Source organism: Mesoplodon mirus (assembly GCF_964341445.2).
Source record: "Mesoplodon mirus genome assembly, chromosome: 3".
NCBI lineage: Eukaryota > Metazoa > Chordata > Mammalia > Artiodactyla > Ziphiidae > Mesoplodon > Mesoplodon mirus.
The window spans coordinates 153,443,676-153,461,715 of record NC_138978.1 but is presented as its reverse complement, the minus strand read 5'-3'; the positions used below and the strand labels follow the sequence as shown (position 1 = coordinate 153,461,715).

The 18,040-nt window shown below is 38.9% G+C and overlaps 1 protein-coding gene across 1 annotated transcript in view; it reads left to right on the top strand.

The window, feature by feature from the left end:
* Positions 1–17,010, top strand: part of NSL1 (NSL1 component of MIS12 kinetochore complex) — a 55,471-nt gene extending 38,461 nt beyond the window's left edge. The window contains exons 5-6 of the mRNA XM_082616064.1: positions 13,301–13,368; positions 15,261–17,010. Coding sequence (XP_082472190.1) covers positions 13,301–13,368; positions 15,261–15,539 — 347 coding nt within the window. The 3' untranslated portion in view covers positions 15,540–17,010. The remainder of the gene's footprint in view (positions 1–13,300; positions 13,369–15,260) is intronic.
* Positions 17,011–18,040: the final 1,030 nt, after the last annotated feature.

Genomic DNA, 18,040 nt, shown 5'->3' with positions numbered 1-18,040 from the left:
GTAGCATGTGTTTATAAAAAAAGTTAAGAATCCCTTGGATGACAGATTCATGCAATAGCAATGAAGAAGAAAATGATTGCCTTACTCTATACTAAAAGTAAGAACTTTCTAGAGTAAATGTTAAAAAAAGATTCTGTTCATTATTGTGTGTATGTTTGTATATACTGAGCTATATAATATACAGTGTACAGCTTGATGAATTGGTAAACACACGTACACATTAAGACATGTAACTGCCACCTGGATCTAGAGTGTCTGCATAGTTGGGAAACATAGGATACACATATTTTTAACTAGTATGCTACATTTTCAAATAATGTGCCCATTATATTTTCATGTGTACAATAAATTCAGTCAAAGTGTCCAAAAAATCTGGAAACATCAGGAAAATATCCTATTTATTACATTTTTTATACATTTTAGCAGTTGGACCATATTTTTATTTTATTTTATTTTTTTTAACATCTTTATGGAGTATAATTGCTTTACAATGGTGTGTTAGTTTCTGCTTTATAACAAAGTGAATCAGTTATACATATACATATATCTCCATATCTCTTCCCTCTTGCGTCTCCCTCCCTCCCACTCTTCCTGTCTCACCCCTCTAGGTGGTCACAAAGCACCGAGCTGATCTCCCTGTGCTATGCGGCTGCTTCCCACTAGCTATCTATATTACATTTGGTAGCGTATATATGTCCATGCCACTCTCTCACTTTGTCCCAGCTTACCCTTCCCCCTCCCCGTATCCTCAAGTCCATTCTCTAGTAGGTCTGCGTCTTTATTCCCATCTTGCCCCTAGGTTCTATATGACCTTTTTTTTTTTTTAGATTCCATATATATGTGTTAGCATACGGTGTTTGTTTTTCTCTTTCTGACTTACTTCACTCTATGACAGACTCTAGGTCCATCCACCTCACTACAAATAACTCAATCTCATTTCTTTTTATGGCTGAGTAATATTCCATTGTATACATGTGCCACACCTTCTTTATCCATTCACCTGTTGATGGACACTTAGGTTGCTGCCATGTCCTGCCTATTGTAAATAGAGCTGCAATGAACATTGTGGTACATGACTCTTTTTGAATTATGGTTTTCTCAGGGTATATGCCCAGTAGTGGGATTGCTGGGTCGTATGGTAGTTCTATTTTTAGTTTTTTAAGGAACCTCCATACTGTCCTCCATAGTGGTTGTATCAATTTATATTCCCACCAACAGTGCAAGAGGGTCCTGTTTTCTCCACACCCTCTCCAGCATTTATTGTTTGTAGATTTTTTGATGATGGCCATTCTGACTGGTGTGAGATGATATCTCATTGTAGTTTTGATTTGCATTGCTCTAATGATTAATAACGTTGAGCATTCTTTCATGTGTTTGTTGGCAATCTGTATATCTTCTTTGGATAAATGTCTGTTTAGGACTTCTGCCCGTTTTTGGATTGGGTTGTTTGTTTTTTTGCTATTGAGCTGTATGAGCTGCTTATAAATTTTGGAGACTAATCTGTTGTCAGTTGCTTCATTTGCAAGTATTTTCTTTCATTCTGAGGGTTGTCTTTTTGTCTTATTTATGGTTTCCTTTGCTGTGCAAAAAGCTTTTAGGTTTCATTAGGTCCCATTTGTTTATTTTTGTTTTTATTTCCATTTCTCTAGCAGGTGGGTCAAAAAGGATCTTGCTGTGATTTATGTCATAGAGTGTTCTGCCTATGTTTTGCTCTAAGAGTTTCATAGTGTATGGCCTTACATTTAGGTCTTTAATCCATTTTGAGTTTATTTTGTGTATGGTGTTAGGGAGTGTTCTAATTTCATTCTTTTACATGTGCCCGTCCAGCTTTCCCAGCACCACTTATTGAAGAGACTGTCTTTTCTCCACTGTATATTCTTGCCTCCTTTATCAAAGATAAGGTGACCATATGTGCATGGGTTTGTCTCTGGGCTTTCTATCCTGTTCCATTGATCTATATTTCTGTTTTCGTGCCAGTACCATACTGTCTTGATTACTGTAGCTTTGTAGTATAGTTTGAAGTCAGGTAGCTTGATTCCTCCAACTCTGTTTTTTTCGCTCAAGATTGCTTTGGCTATTCCAGGTCTTTTATGTTTCCATACAAATTGTGAAATTTTTTGTTCTAGTTCTGTGAAAAATGCCAGTCGCAGTTTGATAGGGATTGCATTGAATCTGTAGATTGCTTTGGGTAGTATAGTCATTTTCACAATGTTGATTCTTCCAATCCAAGAACATGGTATATCTCTCCATCTATTTGTATCATCTTTAATTTCTTTCATCAGTGTCTTATAGTTTTCTGCATACAGGTCTTTTGTCTCATTAGGTAGGTTTATTCCTAGGTATTTTATTCTTTTTGTTGCAGTGGTAAATGGGAGTATTTCCTTAATTTCTCTTTCACATTTTTATCATTAGTGTATAGGAATGCAAGAGATTTCTGTGCATTAATTTTGTGTCCTGCTACTTTACCAGATTCATTGATTAGCTCTAGTAATTTTCTGGTAGCATCTTTAGGATTTTCTATGTATAGTAACATGTCATCTGCAAACACTGACAACTTTACTTCTTCTTTTCCGATTTGGATTCCTTTTATTTCTTTTTCTTCTCTGATTGCTGTGGCTAAAACTTCAAAAACTATGTTGAATAATAGTGGTGAGAGTGGACAGCCTTGTCTTGTTCCTGATCTTAGAGGAAATGGTTTCAGTTTTTCACCATTGAGGATGTTGGCTGTGGGTTTGTCATATATGGCCTTTATTATGTTGAGGCAAGTTCCCTCTATGCCTACTTTCTAGAGGGTTTTTATCATAAATGGGTGTTGAATTTTGTCAAAAGCTTTCTCTGCATCTTTTGAGGTGATCATATGGTTTTTCTCCTTCAATTTGTTAATATGGTGTATCACATTGATTGATTTGCATATGTTGAAGAATCCTTGCATTCCTGGGATAAGCCCCACTTGATCATGGTGTATGATTCTTTTAATGTGCTGTTGGATTCTGTTTGCTAGTATTTTGTTGAGGATTTTTGCATCTATGTTCATCAGTGATACTGGCCTGTAGTTTTCTTTCTTTGTGGCATCTTTGTCTGGTTTTGGTATCAGGGTGATGGTGGCCTTGTAGAACGAGTTTGGGAGTGTTCCTCCCTCTGCTATATTTTGGAAGAGTTTGAGAAGGATAGGTATTAGCTCTTCTCTAAATGTTTGATAGAATTCACCTGTGAAGCCATCTGGTCCTGGGCTGTTGTTTGTTGGAAGATTTTTAATCACAGTTTCAATTTCAGTGCTTGTGATTGGTCTGTTTATATTTTCTATTTCTTCCTGGTTCAGTCTTGGCAGGTTGTGCATTTCTAAGAATTTGTCCATTTCTTCCAGGTTCTCCATTTTATTGGCATATAGTTTCTTATAGTAATCTCTCATGATCCTTTGTATTTTTACAGTGTCAGTTGTTACTTCTCCTTTTCATTTCTAATTCTATTGATTTGAGTCTTCTCCCTTTTTTTCTTGATGGGTCTGGCTAGTGGTTTATCAGTTTTGTTTATCTTCTCAAAAAACCAGCTTTTAGTTTTATTGATCTTTGCTATCATTTCCTTCATTTCTTTTTCATTATTTCTGATCTGATCTTTATGATTTCTTTCCTTCTGCTAACTTTGGGGGTTTTTTGTTCTTCTTTCTCTAATTGCTTTAGGTGTAAGGTTGTTTATTTGAGATATTTCTTGTTTCTTGAGGTAGGATTGTATTGCTGTAAACTTCCCTCTTAGAACTGCTTTTGCTGCATCTCATAGGTTTTGGGTCATCGTGTTTTCATTGGCATTTGTTTCTAGGTTTCTTTTTTTAATTTCCTCTTTGATTTCTTCAGTGATCTCTTGGTTATTAAGTAGTGTATTGTTTAGCCTCCATGTGTTTGTATTTTTTACAGATTTTTTCCTGTAATTGATATCTAGTCTCATAGCATTGTGGTTGGAAAAGATACTTGATATGATTTCAATTTTCTTAAATTTACCAAGGCTTGATTTGCGACCCAAGATATGATCTATCCTGGAGAATGTTCCGTGAGCACTTGAAAAGAAAGTGTATTCTGTTGTTTTTGGATGGAATGTCCTATAAATATCAATTAAATCCATCTTGTTTAATGTCTCATTTAAAGCTTGTGTTTCCTTATTTATTTTTGTTTTGGATGATCTGTCCATTGGTGAAAGTGGGGTGTTAAAGTCCCCTACTATGATTGTGTTACTGTCGATTTCCCCTTTTATGGCTGTTAGTATTTGCCGTATTGAGGTGCTCCTATGTTGGGTGTGTAAATATTTACAATTGTTATATCTTCTTCTTGGATTGATCCTTTGATCATTATGTAGTGTCCTTCTTTGTCTCTTGTAATAATCTTTTTTTAAAGTCTGTTTTGTCTGATATGAGGATTGCTACTCCAGCTTTCTTTTGATTTGCACTTGCATGGAATATCTTTTTCCATCCCCTCGCTTTCAGTCTGTATGTGTCCCTAGGTTTGAATTGGGTCTCTTGTAGACAGCATATATATGAGTCTTGTGTTTGTATCCATTCAGCCAGTCTGTGTCTTTTGGTGGGAGCATTTAATCCATTTACATTTAAGGTAATTATCGATATGTATGTTCCTATTCCCATTTTCTTAATTGTTTTGGGTTTCTTATTGTACATCTTTTCCATCTCTTTTGTTTCTTGCCTAGAGAAGTTCCTTTAGCATTTGTTGTATAGCTGGTTTGGTGGTGCTGAATTCTCTTAGTTTTTGCTTGTCTGTAAAGGTTTTAATTTCTCCGTCAAATCTGAATGCGATCCTTGCTGGGTAGAGTAATCTTGGTTGTAGATTTTTTCCCCTTCATCACTTTAAATATGTCCTGCCACTCCCTTCTGGCTTGCAGAGTTTCTGCTGAAAGATCAGCTATTAACCTTATGGGGATTCCCTTGTATGTTATTTGTTGTTTTTCCCTTGCTGCTTTTAATATTTTTTCTTTGTATTTAGTTTTTGATAGTTTGATTAATATGTGTCTTGGTGTGTTTCTCCTTGGTTTATCCTGTATGGGACTCTCTGTTCTTCCTGGACTTGATTAACTATTTCTTTTCCCATATTAGGGAAGTTTTCAACTATAATCTCTTCAAGTATTTTTTCAGTTCCCTTTCTTTTTCTTTTCTTCTTCTGGGACCCCTATAATTCGAATGTTGGTGCGTTTAATGTTGTTCCAGAGGTCTTTGAGGCTGTCCTCTGTTCTTTTCATTCTTTTTTCTTTATTCTGCTCTGCAGTAGTTATTTCCACTATTTTATCTTCCAGCTCACTTATCCGTTCTTCTGCCTCAGTTATTCTTCTATTGACCCCTTCTAGAGAATTTTAAATTTCATTTATTGTGTTGTTCATCATTGTTTCTTTGCTGTTTAGTTCTTCTAGGTCCTTGTTGAACATTTGTTGTATTTTCTCTATTCTATTTCCAAGGTTTTGGATCATCTTTACTATCATTATTCTGACTTCTTTTTCAGGTAGACTGCCTGTTTCCTCTTCATTTGTTAGGTCTGTTGGGTTTTTATCTTGCTCCTTCATCTGCTGTGTGTTTTTCTGTCTTCTAATTTTGCTTATCTTACTGTGTTTGGGGTCTCCTTTTTGCAGGCTGCAGGCTCATAGTTCCCGTTGTTTTTGGTGTCTGTCCCCAGTGGCTAAGGTTGGTTCAATGGGTTGTGTAGGCTTCCTGGTGGAGGGGACTAGTGCCTGTGTTCTGGTGGATGAGACTGGATCTTGTCTTTCTGGTGGGCAGGTCTACATCTGGTGGTGTGTTTTGAGGTGTCTGTGGCCTTATTATGATTTTAGGCAGCCTCTCTGCTAATGGGTGGTGTTGTGATTCTGTCTTGCTAGTTGTTTGGCATAGGGTGTCCAGCACTGTAGCTTGCTGGTCGTTGAGTGGAGCTGGGTCTTGGCATTGAGATGGAGATCTCTGGGAGATTTTCGCCATTTGATATTACGTGGAGTTGGGATTTCTCTTGTGGACCAGTGTCCTGAACTTGGCTGTCCCATCTCAGAGGCACAGCCCTGACACCTGGCTGGAGCACCAAGAGCCTGTCATTCACCTGGCTCAGAATAAAAGGGAGAAAAAAGAAGAAAGGAAAGGAAAGGGAGGAAGGAAGGAAGGAAGGAAGGAAGGAAAAGAAAGAAGATAAAATAAAGTTATTAAAATAAAATGTAATTATTAAAAAAAATTTTTTAAGTAATAAAAAAAAGAAAGAAGAGAGCAACCACACCAAAAAACAAATCCACCAGTGATAACAAGCGCTAAACACTATACTAAAAAAACCAAAAAACAACAACAAAAAAAAATGGACCTACAGAACCCTAGGACAAATAGCAAAGCTATACAGAGAAAATCACCCACAGAAGCATACACATACACATTTACAAAAAGAGAAAACAAAAATATATATCGTTGCTCCCAACGATTTGGGAGCACCTCCTCAATTTGGGATGATTTGTTGTGTATTCAGGTATCCCACAGATGCAGGGTACATCAAGTTGATTGTAGAGATTTAATCCACTGCTCCTGAGGCTGCTGGGAAAGATTTCCCTTTCTCTTCTTTGTTTGCACAGCTCCTGGGGTACAGTTTTGGATTTGGCCCTGCCTCTACGTGTAGGTTGCCTGAGTGCGTCTGTTCTTTGCCCAGACAGGACGGGGTTAAAGGAGCAGCTGACTCGAGGGCTCTGGCTCACTCAGGCCGGGGGGAGGGAGGGGCACGGATGCGGGGCGAGCCTACGGCAGCAGTGGCTGGCGTGATGTTGCACGAGCTTGAGGCACGCCGTGTGTTCTCCTGGGGAAGTTGTCCCTGTATCACAGGACCCTGGCAGTGGCGGGCTGTACAGCCTCCCTGGAGGGGAGATGTGGATAGTGACCTGTGCTTGCACACAGGCTTCTTGGTGGCTGCAGCAGCAGTGTTGGCGTCTCATGCCTGTCTCTGGGGTCTGCGCTGGTAGCCGCGGCTCGCGCCCGTCTCTAGAGCTCCTTTAAGCAGCGCTCTTAATCCCCTCTCCTTGCACACCAGGAAACAAAGAGGGAAGAAAAAGTCTCTTGCCTCTTCGGCAGCTCCAGACTTTTCCCCGGACTCCCTCCCGGCTAGCTGTGGTGCACTAACCCCTTCAGGCTGTGTTCACGCCGCCAACCCCAGTCCTCTCCCTGGGATCCGACCGAAGCCCAAGCCTCAGCTCCCAGCCCCCGCCTGCCCTGGCAGGTGAGCAGCCAAGCCTCTCAGGCTGGTGTGTGCTGGTCGGCACCGATCCTCTGTGCAGGAATCTCTCCACTTTGCCCTCCGCACCCCTGTTGCTGTGCTCTCCTCCGTGGCTCCAAAGCTCCGCACCTCCACCACCCGCAGTCTCCGCCTGCCAAGGGGTTTCCTAGTGTGTGGAAACCTTTCCTCCTTCACAGCTCCCTCCCAGAGGTGCAGGTCCTGTCCCTATTCTTTTGTCTCTGTTTTTCTTTTTTTCTTTTGCCCTACCCAGGTACGTGGGGGAGTTTCCTGCCTTTTGGGAGGTCTGAGGTCTTCTGCCAGCGTTCAGTAGGTGTTATGTAGGAGTTGTTCCACATATAGATAGATGTATTTCTGATGTATTTGTGGGGAGGAAGGTGATCTCCACGTCTTACTCTTCCGCCATCTTGAAGCTCCTCTCCTAAATGTCGTGGCTATAGGTAGGAGGCCTCAGTTCCTTGCCACATGGCTCTCTCCCTCATGACATGGCAGCTGGCTCACCCCAGGATGAGTGATCTGGCACAAGGGGACATCCCTGGTTTCGCATCAACATGATCTCAGGCTCAAACCTCCTTTTTCCATTTTGTCTTTAAGTTACTTGTTGAAACATCTGGCCCACAGTCCCCAGGACTGTCACGGCTTTGGCTGGTGGGGCCCCTCCAGAGCCGGCTGGACCCATTGTTTTAAATTTTACTTGAAAAGGTAATTTGAGGTTGAAGGAAAAGATACTGAGTGTATTATTTGCAAATGTAACTAGCACACATTTATCCTGCTTCCCAACTTTACAGACGCTCTGTACCCAAAAAAGTTTACTTACATTCCTTCCTGGTCAGTATTTTGCTGCTATCAGAGGTAACCACCATTCTGACTTACATCATCATATTTCTTCAAATATTCTTTCTATCTCTGTTAGTTTACATGTGCAGGAAAGGTAAATTGAACTAAAAAGAAACAACTCTTTGCAACCAGTTATATTTTATCAGTCTAATTATGAAATGTTTTAGATCCAGTTACAACTTTCATACTCCCTTTTTTCAAAAGATGATGAATTACTTAGAGCGTTGTGTGTAGAACAAAGCTAATGGGAAATACGTAATAGAAGATTTGAGAGTCCTTTTAATAGAACCAAATGTTACTGAATTTAATAGAAGCACACAAAATGTAGGAATCTCATTTTTTATTAATAAAAATGATTTTTAAATAGTTCCTATTATTGCCACACTAAATATTAAAAACTATTTTTGTACAGTGATAAGAAATTATGTGAATATTAAATTTTTAATTTGATTTTTAGATTGCTTTTCTTTACTCTTACTCTGAATCTGTCCACAAAGGTCAACCACATATCTTCTCTGTAGTTTCTCATATTTCTGTTTTTGTCTTACCCACTCTCTATTGCCCACCGCCTTTCAACAGTGTGATCTCTGAATTCTTTTTGAGTGGATGTATAAACTGAATGTAATTTGAATTATGGTGGAATTTCAAAGTAGGAGATATATTTTCTGTTGGATTTAATCTTACACTTTCCCATGTTTTAATGTAGGGAATTATTATTATTATTATTATTTTTTTGCGGCACACGGGCCCCTCACTGTTGTGGCCCCTCCTGCTGCGGAGCACAGGCTCCGGACGCGCAGGCCCATCGGCTATGGCTCACGGGCCCAGCCCTCTGTGGCATGTAGGATCCTCCCGGACCAGGGCACGAACCCGTGTCCCCTGCATCGGCAGGCGGACTCTCAACCACTGCACCACCAGGGAAGCCCTAGGGAATTATTCTGATATGACACTTTTAATAAGGCCATCTCATTAGTAGATATATTGTACTTCCTAAGTTTCACCATTTCAACCTCCTGTATCTTGTCTTGGTATGTTATCCACACTGTTAAGATTATTTCCTCCTCGTCATATTCAAATAAATCTAGTCTATTATTTCTCTGATCTTTTGTTTTCTATATAGAATAGTCTCTGATCTTTTGTTTTCTGTATAGAATGGCTTCTATATATAAATTTTCTTAAATCCAAATGTACCCAGTATAAATAGTTACAGGCATCTGAGTACTTCATTACATTTTTTTGATATGGTTGGATCTGAACATATTAAATATATTAAATAATATTCTATTATGATAAGTATATATGTCTATATTTCCACTTATGTGTGTAGAAATATCTATGAAATTTATTTTAGAAGAGCAAAGGGGACTTTACAAAATACGTTTTAAAGGGGAAGGTTAGATCCGATAAGGTTGAGAAACACTCTTCTAGACAAGTTAGTGCAGTGGAGTCTTCCAGGTATTTTACTGGAACTGTTCAGGACACAGTGGGAGCCTGTCACAGGGGAATGGTCAGTTCAGGCAGGGAGTGGAATGTGTGGCAGTGATCGTGGAAACTAGAGACTGCCTGGGGCAAGTTTGAGCTGATTTTGAAAAAGTATGACTTGTTTCTATATGTTTCCATGTGTCTCTCTCTTTTAAACTGAAAGTTCCTTGAGGGGCAGAGACCATTTTTCCTTACTCTGAGCACCTAACTGCTGGTATTTGTCCATGGAAAGTACATAATAAGTGTTAGAAGAATGGGCAGCTCCACACAGGTGTGCAAGTTTGATGAGGAGAGAATGTGGGCCTGGCTGGAAGCCAGATTGCTACAAGAGTACTGAAGGTTGGATCATTTATTTCCTGTACCCAGGGGAAAATTTAATAATTGCCTGAGTGCTCTTGGGGGAATCTCCCCAAATCGTAAAAGAATTGAAATTAAATTAGCATACTATTTTAAGGCAAGGGTCCTGAGAATATAGGAGGCTGTGAACTTGGACAGGAAAAAAATTACATTGTTATTTTTATTAACCTCAAACTGAAATTTAGCATTTCCTTCGATTTTGAATGCAGGTAATGGTGGTAGTATTAGCAGTACCTGTAATTTTTTTTTTTTTTTTTTTTTTTTGCTACTGGAAGCCACAGATATTTTTAGTTTCAGTTGTCGCAGACACCTCGCAATATTGTTTATACTCATTATTTTCTTATTATGGTAATTAGACCTGCCACTCGATCTTTTTGTTTAAATCATTAATAAAGAAGCACCTATATTGCCTATTACAATTTTTAAGTAATTATATTTTAAAATTATATTTTAAAACATTGTTCTGAAATTCTAGAGTAAGCAAAACTAATGTATAATGATAGAAATCAGATGAGTGGTTGCTTCTTGTATAGAAGACTGGGAAAGGGGCACAAGAAAACTTTCTGGAGTGATGGAAATGTCCCATGTCTTTGGTGTACATTTGTCAAAGGTGATTGAATACTAAACTTAAGTTCTGCATTTAACTGTATGTACATTATACCTCAATTAAAAAAATAAATACATTAAAAAATATTCTGAGAAGGGGTCCATAGGCTTCACCAAATTGCCAAAGAAATCTCTGGGAACAAAAAAAGGTCAAGAACCCTTTTTCTGAGGCTATCATGTTGCCTTTGCCTTTGCCTTTCTCCTTTAAGTGCCCGTTCTCTCAGTTCCTTTTTTTTTTTTAATTAATTTTTATTGGAGTATAGTTCCTTTACAATGTTGTGTTTTTACTGTACAGCAAAGTGAATCAGCTATACATATACATGTATTCCCTCTTTTTTGGATTTCCTTCCCATTTAGGTCACCACGGAGCATTGAGTAGAGTTCCCTGTGCTATACATTAGGTTCTCGTTAGTTATCTATTTTATACATAGTATCAATAGTGTACATTTGTCAGTCCCAATCTCCCAGTTCATCCCACCCTGCCCTTTCCACCTTGATATCCATGTTTGTACATATATGCGTTAATAAAAGATATTTGTTTTTCTCTTTCCGACTTACTTCACTCTGTATGACAGCCTCTAGGTCCATCCACGTCTCTACAAATGACCCAATTTCATTCCTTTTTAAGGCTGAGTAACATTCCATTGTATAGATGTACCGCATCTTCTTTATCCATTCATTTTTCGATGGACATTTAGGTTGCTTCCATGACCTGGCTATTATCAGTAGTGCTGCTATGAACATGGGGTGCATGTGTATTTTGAATTATGGTTTTCTCAGGGTATATGCCTAGGAGTCGGATTGCTGGGTCACATGGTAGTTCTATTTTTAGTTTTTTAAGGAACCTCCATACTGTTCTCCATAGTGGCTGTATCAGTTTACATTCCCACCAACAGTGCAAGAGGGTTCCCTTTTCTCCACACCCTCTCCGGTATCTCTCAGTTGCCTTTGCTATTCATTTTCTTTTTTCTAGATGTGTTCTCACTTTTTTGAGCCAAGAAAAGTCAGAAAAGAAAAAGAGCAGCTATGAAAGAAATTCTTTGTTTGGCTTATTTGCCAATCTGTTGAAGTCAGTAAAACTGTGGCCTTCCTAACATAGTTACATACTTGCTTAGACTTTAAGAAATTTCTAGTGAGAACTGCTCTTCTAAAATCTAATTTGTAGGGGCTTCCCTGGTGGCACAGTGGTTGAGAGTCCGCCTGCCGATGCAGGGGACACGGGTTAGTGCCCTGGTCCGGGAAGATCCCACATGCCGCGGAGCGGCTGGGCCCATGAGCCATGGCCACTGGGCCTGCGTGTACAGAGCCTGTGCTCCGCAATGGGAGAGGCCACAACAGTGAGAGGCCCGCGTACCACAAAAAACAAACAAACAAAAAACAACAACAAAAAACTAATTTGTAGATGATTTCATAATGGAATGATTTTTCTTATCTCCAGTTTCACTTGGAGTTTTAGTAGGATTTTTATACAGAAGTATCATTAAATATGCAGTTCTGTTATGAAGTAGGCACAAACATTTGTAACACAGATTGGAAGAAAAGAAAATGTATTAGGAATCAGAAAAGCATCGAGTGGGGCTTCCCTGGTGACACAGTGGTTAAGAATCCACCTGCCAATGCAGGGGACATGGGTTCGAGCCCTGGTCTGGGAAGATCCCACATGCCGCAGAGTGACTAAGCCCGTGTACCACAACTACCGAAGCCCGCGTGCCTAGATCTTGTGCTCCACAACAAGAGAAGCAACCACAATGAGAAGCCCCCACACCTCAATGAAGAGTAGCCCCCACTTGCCGCAGGTAGAGAAAGCCCGCGTGCAGCAGCAAAGACCCATCGCAGCCATAAATAAATGAATAAATAAACAAACAAAGAAATAATTTTAAAAAAAAGAAAAGCATTGAGGAAGTAAGAAAAGAAAAATGAATATTACTGACAATCTATTCCACATTTTCTTTTTCAGAAACTCCATCTAGGTGTCCTTGATGTAGTGTGACTGTATATTCTAAGTTCAAATATGTTTTACTTTTATAAAATTCAGAGTACTACAGATACCAAATATTAGCCTATATTTATTTTATAATGTGATGATAGTGCTTGAAAATGCTAAACATAGTGGTAGATAATATGCAGAACAAACATTAGGTTCTTTTTTAGGGACACACATTGTTAAGACTACTCATAGTACAACTCTTGTTGTCTGTCATTTTATTTATTTTATTTTATTTTTTAAAATATTTATTTATTTATTTTTGGCTGCATTGGGTCTTCGTTGCTGTACGCAGGCTTTCTCTAGTTGCAGTGAGCAGGGGCTACTCTTTGTTGCAGTGTACAGGCTTCTCATTGCGGTGGCTTCCCTTGTTCTGGAGCACGGGCTCTAGGCGCGTGGGCTTCAGTAGTTGTGGCTCGTGGGCTCTAGAGCACAGGCTCAGTAGTTGTAGCACACGGGCTCAGTTGCTCCGCGGCATGTGGGATCTTTCTAGACCAGGGCTCAAACCCGTGCCAGGCAGATTCTTAACTACTGTGCCACCAGGGACGTCCCTGTCTATCATTTTATACTTATAACCATAAGTTTTTCTCTGCTATTCTAATATTTTCATGGTCTTTTTATTTATCTGGATAAACTTAATAGGACACTTGTTTTAAATAGATTACAAAGTATTCTAAGAAAGATTGAGCTAAGGTGAATAGTCCTAACAGATTGTTGTCCAGATAGCATCTGCATGTCTTTTATGACTTGGTATTAGATAAAAAGCCTAAAATACTGTTTGACGGTTTCTTTGCAGCCCCTCGTATGGAAAATTTGAAATGCAGAGGAGAAACAATAGCTAAGGAGATCAGTGAAGCCATGAAGGTAAAAGCTACAACTAAATTATAAGTGAATAACATGTGTGGCTAGGTGTTTGCTTTTAGCATTCATAGGTGTTTTAGTCTGTTGTAACCGGAATTCTCAGTAGTCTTTTAAATAGATCTTTAATGAATTTATTAAGTGACGGTAACATTCAGAATAACTACCATTTATTAGACACCTACTATGTGCCATTATTATACCTGGCTTCTTTAAAGGTTGGTTATATTTTTGAGTTCTGAGAATTAGCAATCCATCAGACAATTTTGGATAATAATATCAGTTAACATTTAGTCAGCATTTAGTATGGATTAGGCACCATCTAACTGCTTTACATGTATTGTATTTCCTCATTTAATCCTTACACTAATCCTCTGAGATAGGTACTGCTACTATTTTACAGATAAGGAAACCAAGGCACAGAGGGGCTAAGTAGATTGCCCAAATAAGTAATTGTGCCAGGATTTAAACCCTAGATGTTTAGCTCCAGAACCTGTACTCTTAACCACTATATTATACTGTGTTGATGCAAATAATCAATAAACAATATACAATAAGAATAGAAGAAGAGTTTTATTAGAGCCAAACTGAGGACTGTAGCCCAGGAAACAGCTTCTCAGTAGCTCTGCTGGGACTGCTCCGAAGGGGTAGGGGAGGAGCCAGGATATATATGAATTTTTTTGGCTGGAAACAATGTGGTCAAGCTTAGAGCTTGGTAAAAGATTACTGCTAACCACAAAGAACAGACATCTCAAGTTAATGAATTTAGGATTTTTTCTGTGTGTGGGAAGATGCAAGAATTTGGGATCATTGAAATTCATCCTTAAATATGCATCTTAACTATCTAGAAACCTGTACATTCAAAGCACAGAATACCTGAATTCCCCTGAGGGCTCACTGTCTTGGGTGGCTGCAGTGGGTTGCAGCTTAACCCTTTATGTAAGTGGATGATGAACAAATTCTTTTATTTAATGATGAAAGCAGATGTACAATGTATGTTTGACAGGCCACAAGACAGGCTGTTTCAGTTAGCATAAAGTTCAGGCTAAATCATGTATAAGCCAGAGTGATTTCCCCATACCTCAATATGTGAAAATTTCTTCCATCAACTGCATATCCAACTTGGAGTTTTAATATTATTATCATAAAATTGTTTATATTATTGACATTTATTTTGCCCAAACAGAAAATATTTAGATTTCTAGTACAGGAAAATTATTTTAAAACTCCTTCAGAATCTCCTCTGTTTTGATCATCTTCTGTAACATTCTTTTGTGGTTTGTACTGATGCCATGATTTTCTGGTACTCACACTTCTCTCATAACATGTTCTTAATCAGGAGTTGGCAAACTGTGGTGGGACAGGGTAAAATCCAGCCTGCCACCTGTTTTTATAAATAAAACTATTTTGGAACACAGCCATGTACATTTGTTTACTTATTGTCTGTGGCTTCTTTACATTACAACAGGAAAGTTGAATAATTGTGACAGAGATGTAAAGGCCCTCAGAGCCTAAAATGTTTACTGTATGGCCCTTTTCAGAAAAAATGTGCTGATCCCTGCTCTTGATAATTAAGATTTCTAAAATACTTACTATCCTAAAATATGGAATTTCAGACATTAAATTTTAAACTCTGAAATTCTGTTTTGCCAGAGTTTTATTTAACTACCAGGCATTATAGGAACAGAACATATCTTTTTAAGTTTAGCTTTTTGTTAAAATTCCTCAGCTAAAACTGGTATTTTAAGGTAAAGTCGAATATCTATGACCTAAAAAATTAGGTTTTAGAAAAAGCCTTGACCTGAACAGTTAAAATACTCAAGTGTTGTGTCTATCTCTGTGTGTTTGCGTTTCAACTTGAGATTAATGTTAAGTATTACTGTTGTTTGTTTTTTAAGTCCTTGCCTGCATTAATTGAACAAGGAGATGGATTTTCCCAAGTTTTAAAGATGCAGCCTGTTATCCAGCTCCAGAGAGTCCACCAAGAAGTGTTTTCTGGTTGTTGTAGGAAACCAGATGTTAAACCTGAGAGCTTTATCGCACAAATAGAAACCACACCAGCAGAGACTTCTGCTAGGAAAGACACTGACTTGGTACTGAGAAGAAAGCGAACTAAAGACTGCCCCCAGAGAAAATGGTATCCACTTCGGCCAAAGAGAATCAGTCTTGACACATAAACTCTTTTTGTTTATCTTGGGAGTTGAGATTAGGCACTATCAACATTTAGATTCCAGCTTAATGCCTGGACGGGACTTCATTTAAAACAACAGATAAGTAGTGATTCTTTTATACAAATATAGTAGCTCTGTGCTGGGGTATGATGTAATATTGTATTTCTTTCCTCACCTTTGCATTGATAGTCAGTGAAAAGCGTATTGTTTGAATATTGGCACAGAGCCTGTCAGTGGTCATTAAGAGTGCAAGCTTTTACTGTCCTTGAATGCCATCAACACTTGGCTGCCTTACAGCTTTTATGGAATTTCAGAAGTAACATATTCCATTGGGTTTCCTGGATATACATCTTTCTTTTAAAAAAAAGAGCTGTGTGACAGTTGTCGTTATTTAAGGGCTGAAAGTCATCATCAGTTCTGCACAGGAGCAGATGCAGTCCTCCCCTACCCCTGCAAAGCAGTTTGATTTATCAAATTAGCATTCAGGTGACAAGACTGGCTCTGACTTTGTTACTCTAAGTTCTGCTAATTTGGATTTGTGGGATTAATTTTAGGATTTTTTGGTTTTGTTTTATAAGATAAAGAAGATGATTATTTGTATAAAAATTTCTCTTAGAAATAAAAATTGGCACGTAGCCAATGTTTCTTACCCACACTTCTGTTTTCCATAGATCTCTTAACTTTTTTTTTTTTTTTTTTTGCGGTACGGGGGCCTCTCACTGTTGCGACCTCTCCCGTTGCGGAGCACAGGCTCCAGACGCGCAGGCCCAGCGGCCACAGCTCACGGGCCCAGCCATTCCGCGGCACGTGGGATCCTCCCGGACCGGGGCACGAGCCCGCGTCCCCTGCATCGGCAGGCGGACTCTCAACCACTGCCCCACCAGGGAAGCCCCCATAGATCTCTTAACTTTTAAACATAATTTGACTTGGAACTAATAGTTTCTTTTCAGGATTTCTCATTATTTCTTTGTAAATGACTCCAGGTCAAAAATATATATATCAGATTAATACATTAAACAAATTGTCATTGTGGAACAAATATAGATGCAATCATACTGAACTATTTTACATTTAAGAATGTTTATATATCAAGTATATAATCATTGGTAGAAGTCTGAGAAAGCTATATTGCCTATACTTCTAACATTAACTGCAGTTTTTTATCTCTTATTGTGTCTCTTACATTAATACAATGTAGGCAGGGTCATCTAATTTGCCAGCTGTTTCCCTATTAATGACTGAATACCTTCATTCCTTTGCAGAGGAATTTACTAATCATGAGGCTGGAAAATCCATACTTCTCTTGTTCATTATGTCTTAGTAATCATAAAAGTCTAAATGTGACAGAAAATCTGTCTCAGTGAAGAAAACTTACAAAGCTACTTTATCGCATTCTGTATTTGAATGTTACAACTTGAGATCTGTATATTTGTACACAGCAGTGTGTTTTTTATTAAAATAATGTACAAAGACTTCAGCCTTATACTGTGTATTTTTTTTTAATTAACTTATTTTTGGCTGCACTGGGTCTTCGTTGCTGCGTGCGGGCTTTCTCTAGTTGCGGCGAGTGAGGGCTACTCTTCGTTGTGGTGCGCGGCCTTCTCATTGTGGTGGCTTCTCTTGTGGAGCACAGGCTCTAGGCGTGTGGGCTTCAGTAGTTGTGACTCGCAGGCTTCAGTAGTTGTGGCTCGCAGGCTGTAGAGCGCAGGCTCAGTAGTTGTGGCGCACAGGCTTAGTTGCTCCGCGGTATGTGGGATCTTCCCCGACCAGGGCTCGAACCCGTGTCCCCTGCATTGGCAGGCGGATTCTTAACCACTGAGCCACCAGGGAAGCCCCTGTGTGTTTTTAAGAGTTGTCTCAGGCCTTCTTGAGCTCAGCTTTAGATGGTAGATCAGCACCTTGCATTTCAGAACATACTAAATTTCACTTTAAAACTGTTTTGAGTCTACAGAATATTGCTGTACAAATGCAGTGCTAACTTTTTCATAGTACAGAATTCTGTATGAGTAGTTTCACTTCAAAAGCATGCAGACAAAAGAATTATTGTTAATTCTCCTAGATTAGATAATTGCATTGTGTTTACATAAGAAAATGTCTCCCTTTCTTAAGAGATTTATATTGCGATACATAGAGTTTAATGACTTGATGTCTTAGATTTGTTCTGAAATATGTCAACAAAGAAAAAAAGGAAAAGGAATAGATTAAGCAAGTGTGGCAAAAATCTTGATAATGTTGGATCTGGTGAGGCTCTAATCTTTCTACTCCTGGGTCTGGAAATTTTTTTTTATTATTTATTATTTATTTTTGGCTGCATTGAGTCTTCATTGTTGCACACGGGCTTTCTATAGTTGTGGTGAGCAGGGGCTACTCTTTGTTGTGGTGTGTGGGCTTATTGTGGTGGCTTCTCTTGTTGCGGAGCACGGACTCTAGGCATGCGGGCTTCAGTAGTTGTGGCACGTGGGCTTAGCAGTTGTGGCTCACAGGCTCTAGAGCGCAGGCTCAGTAGT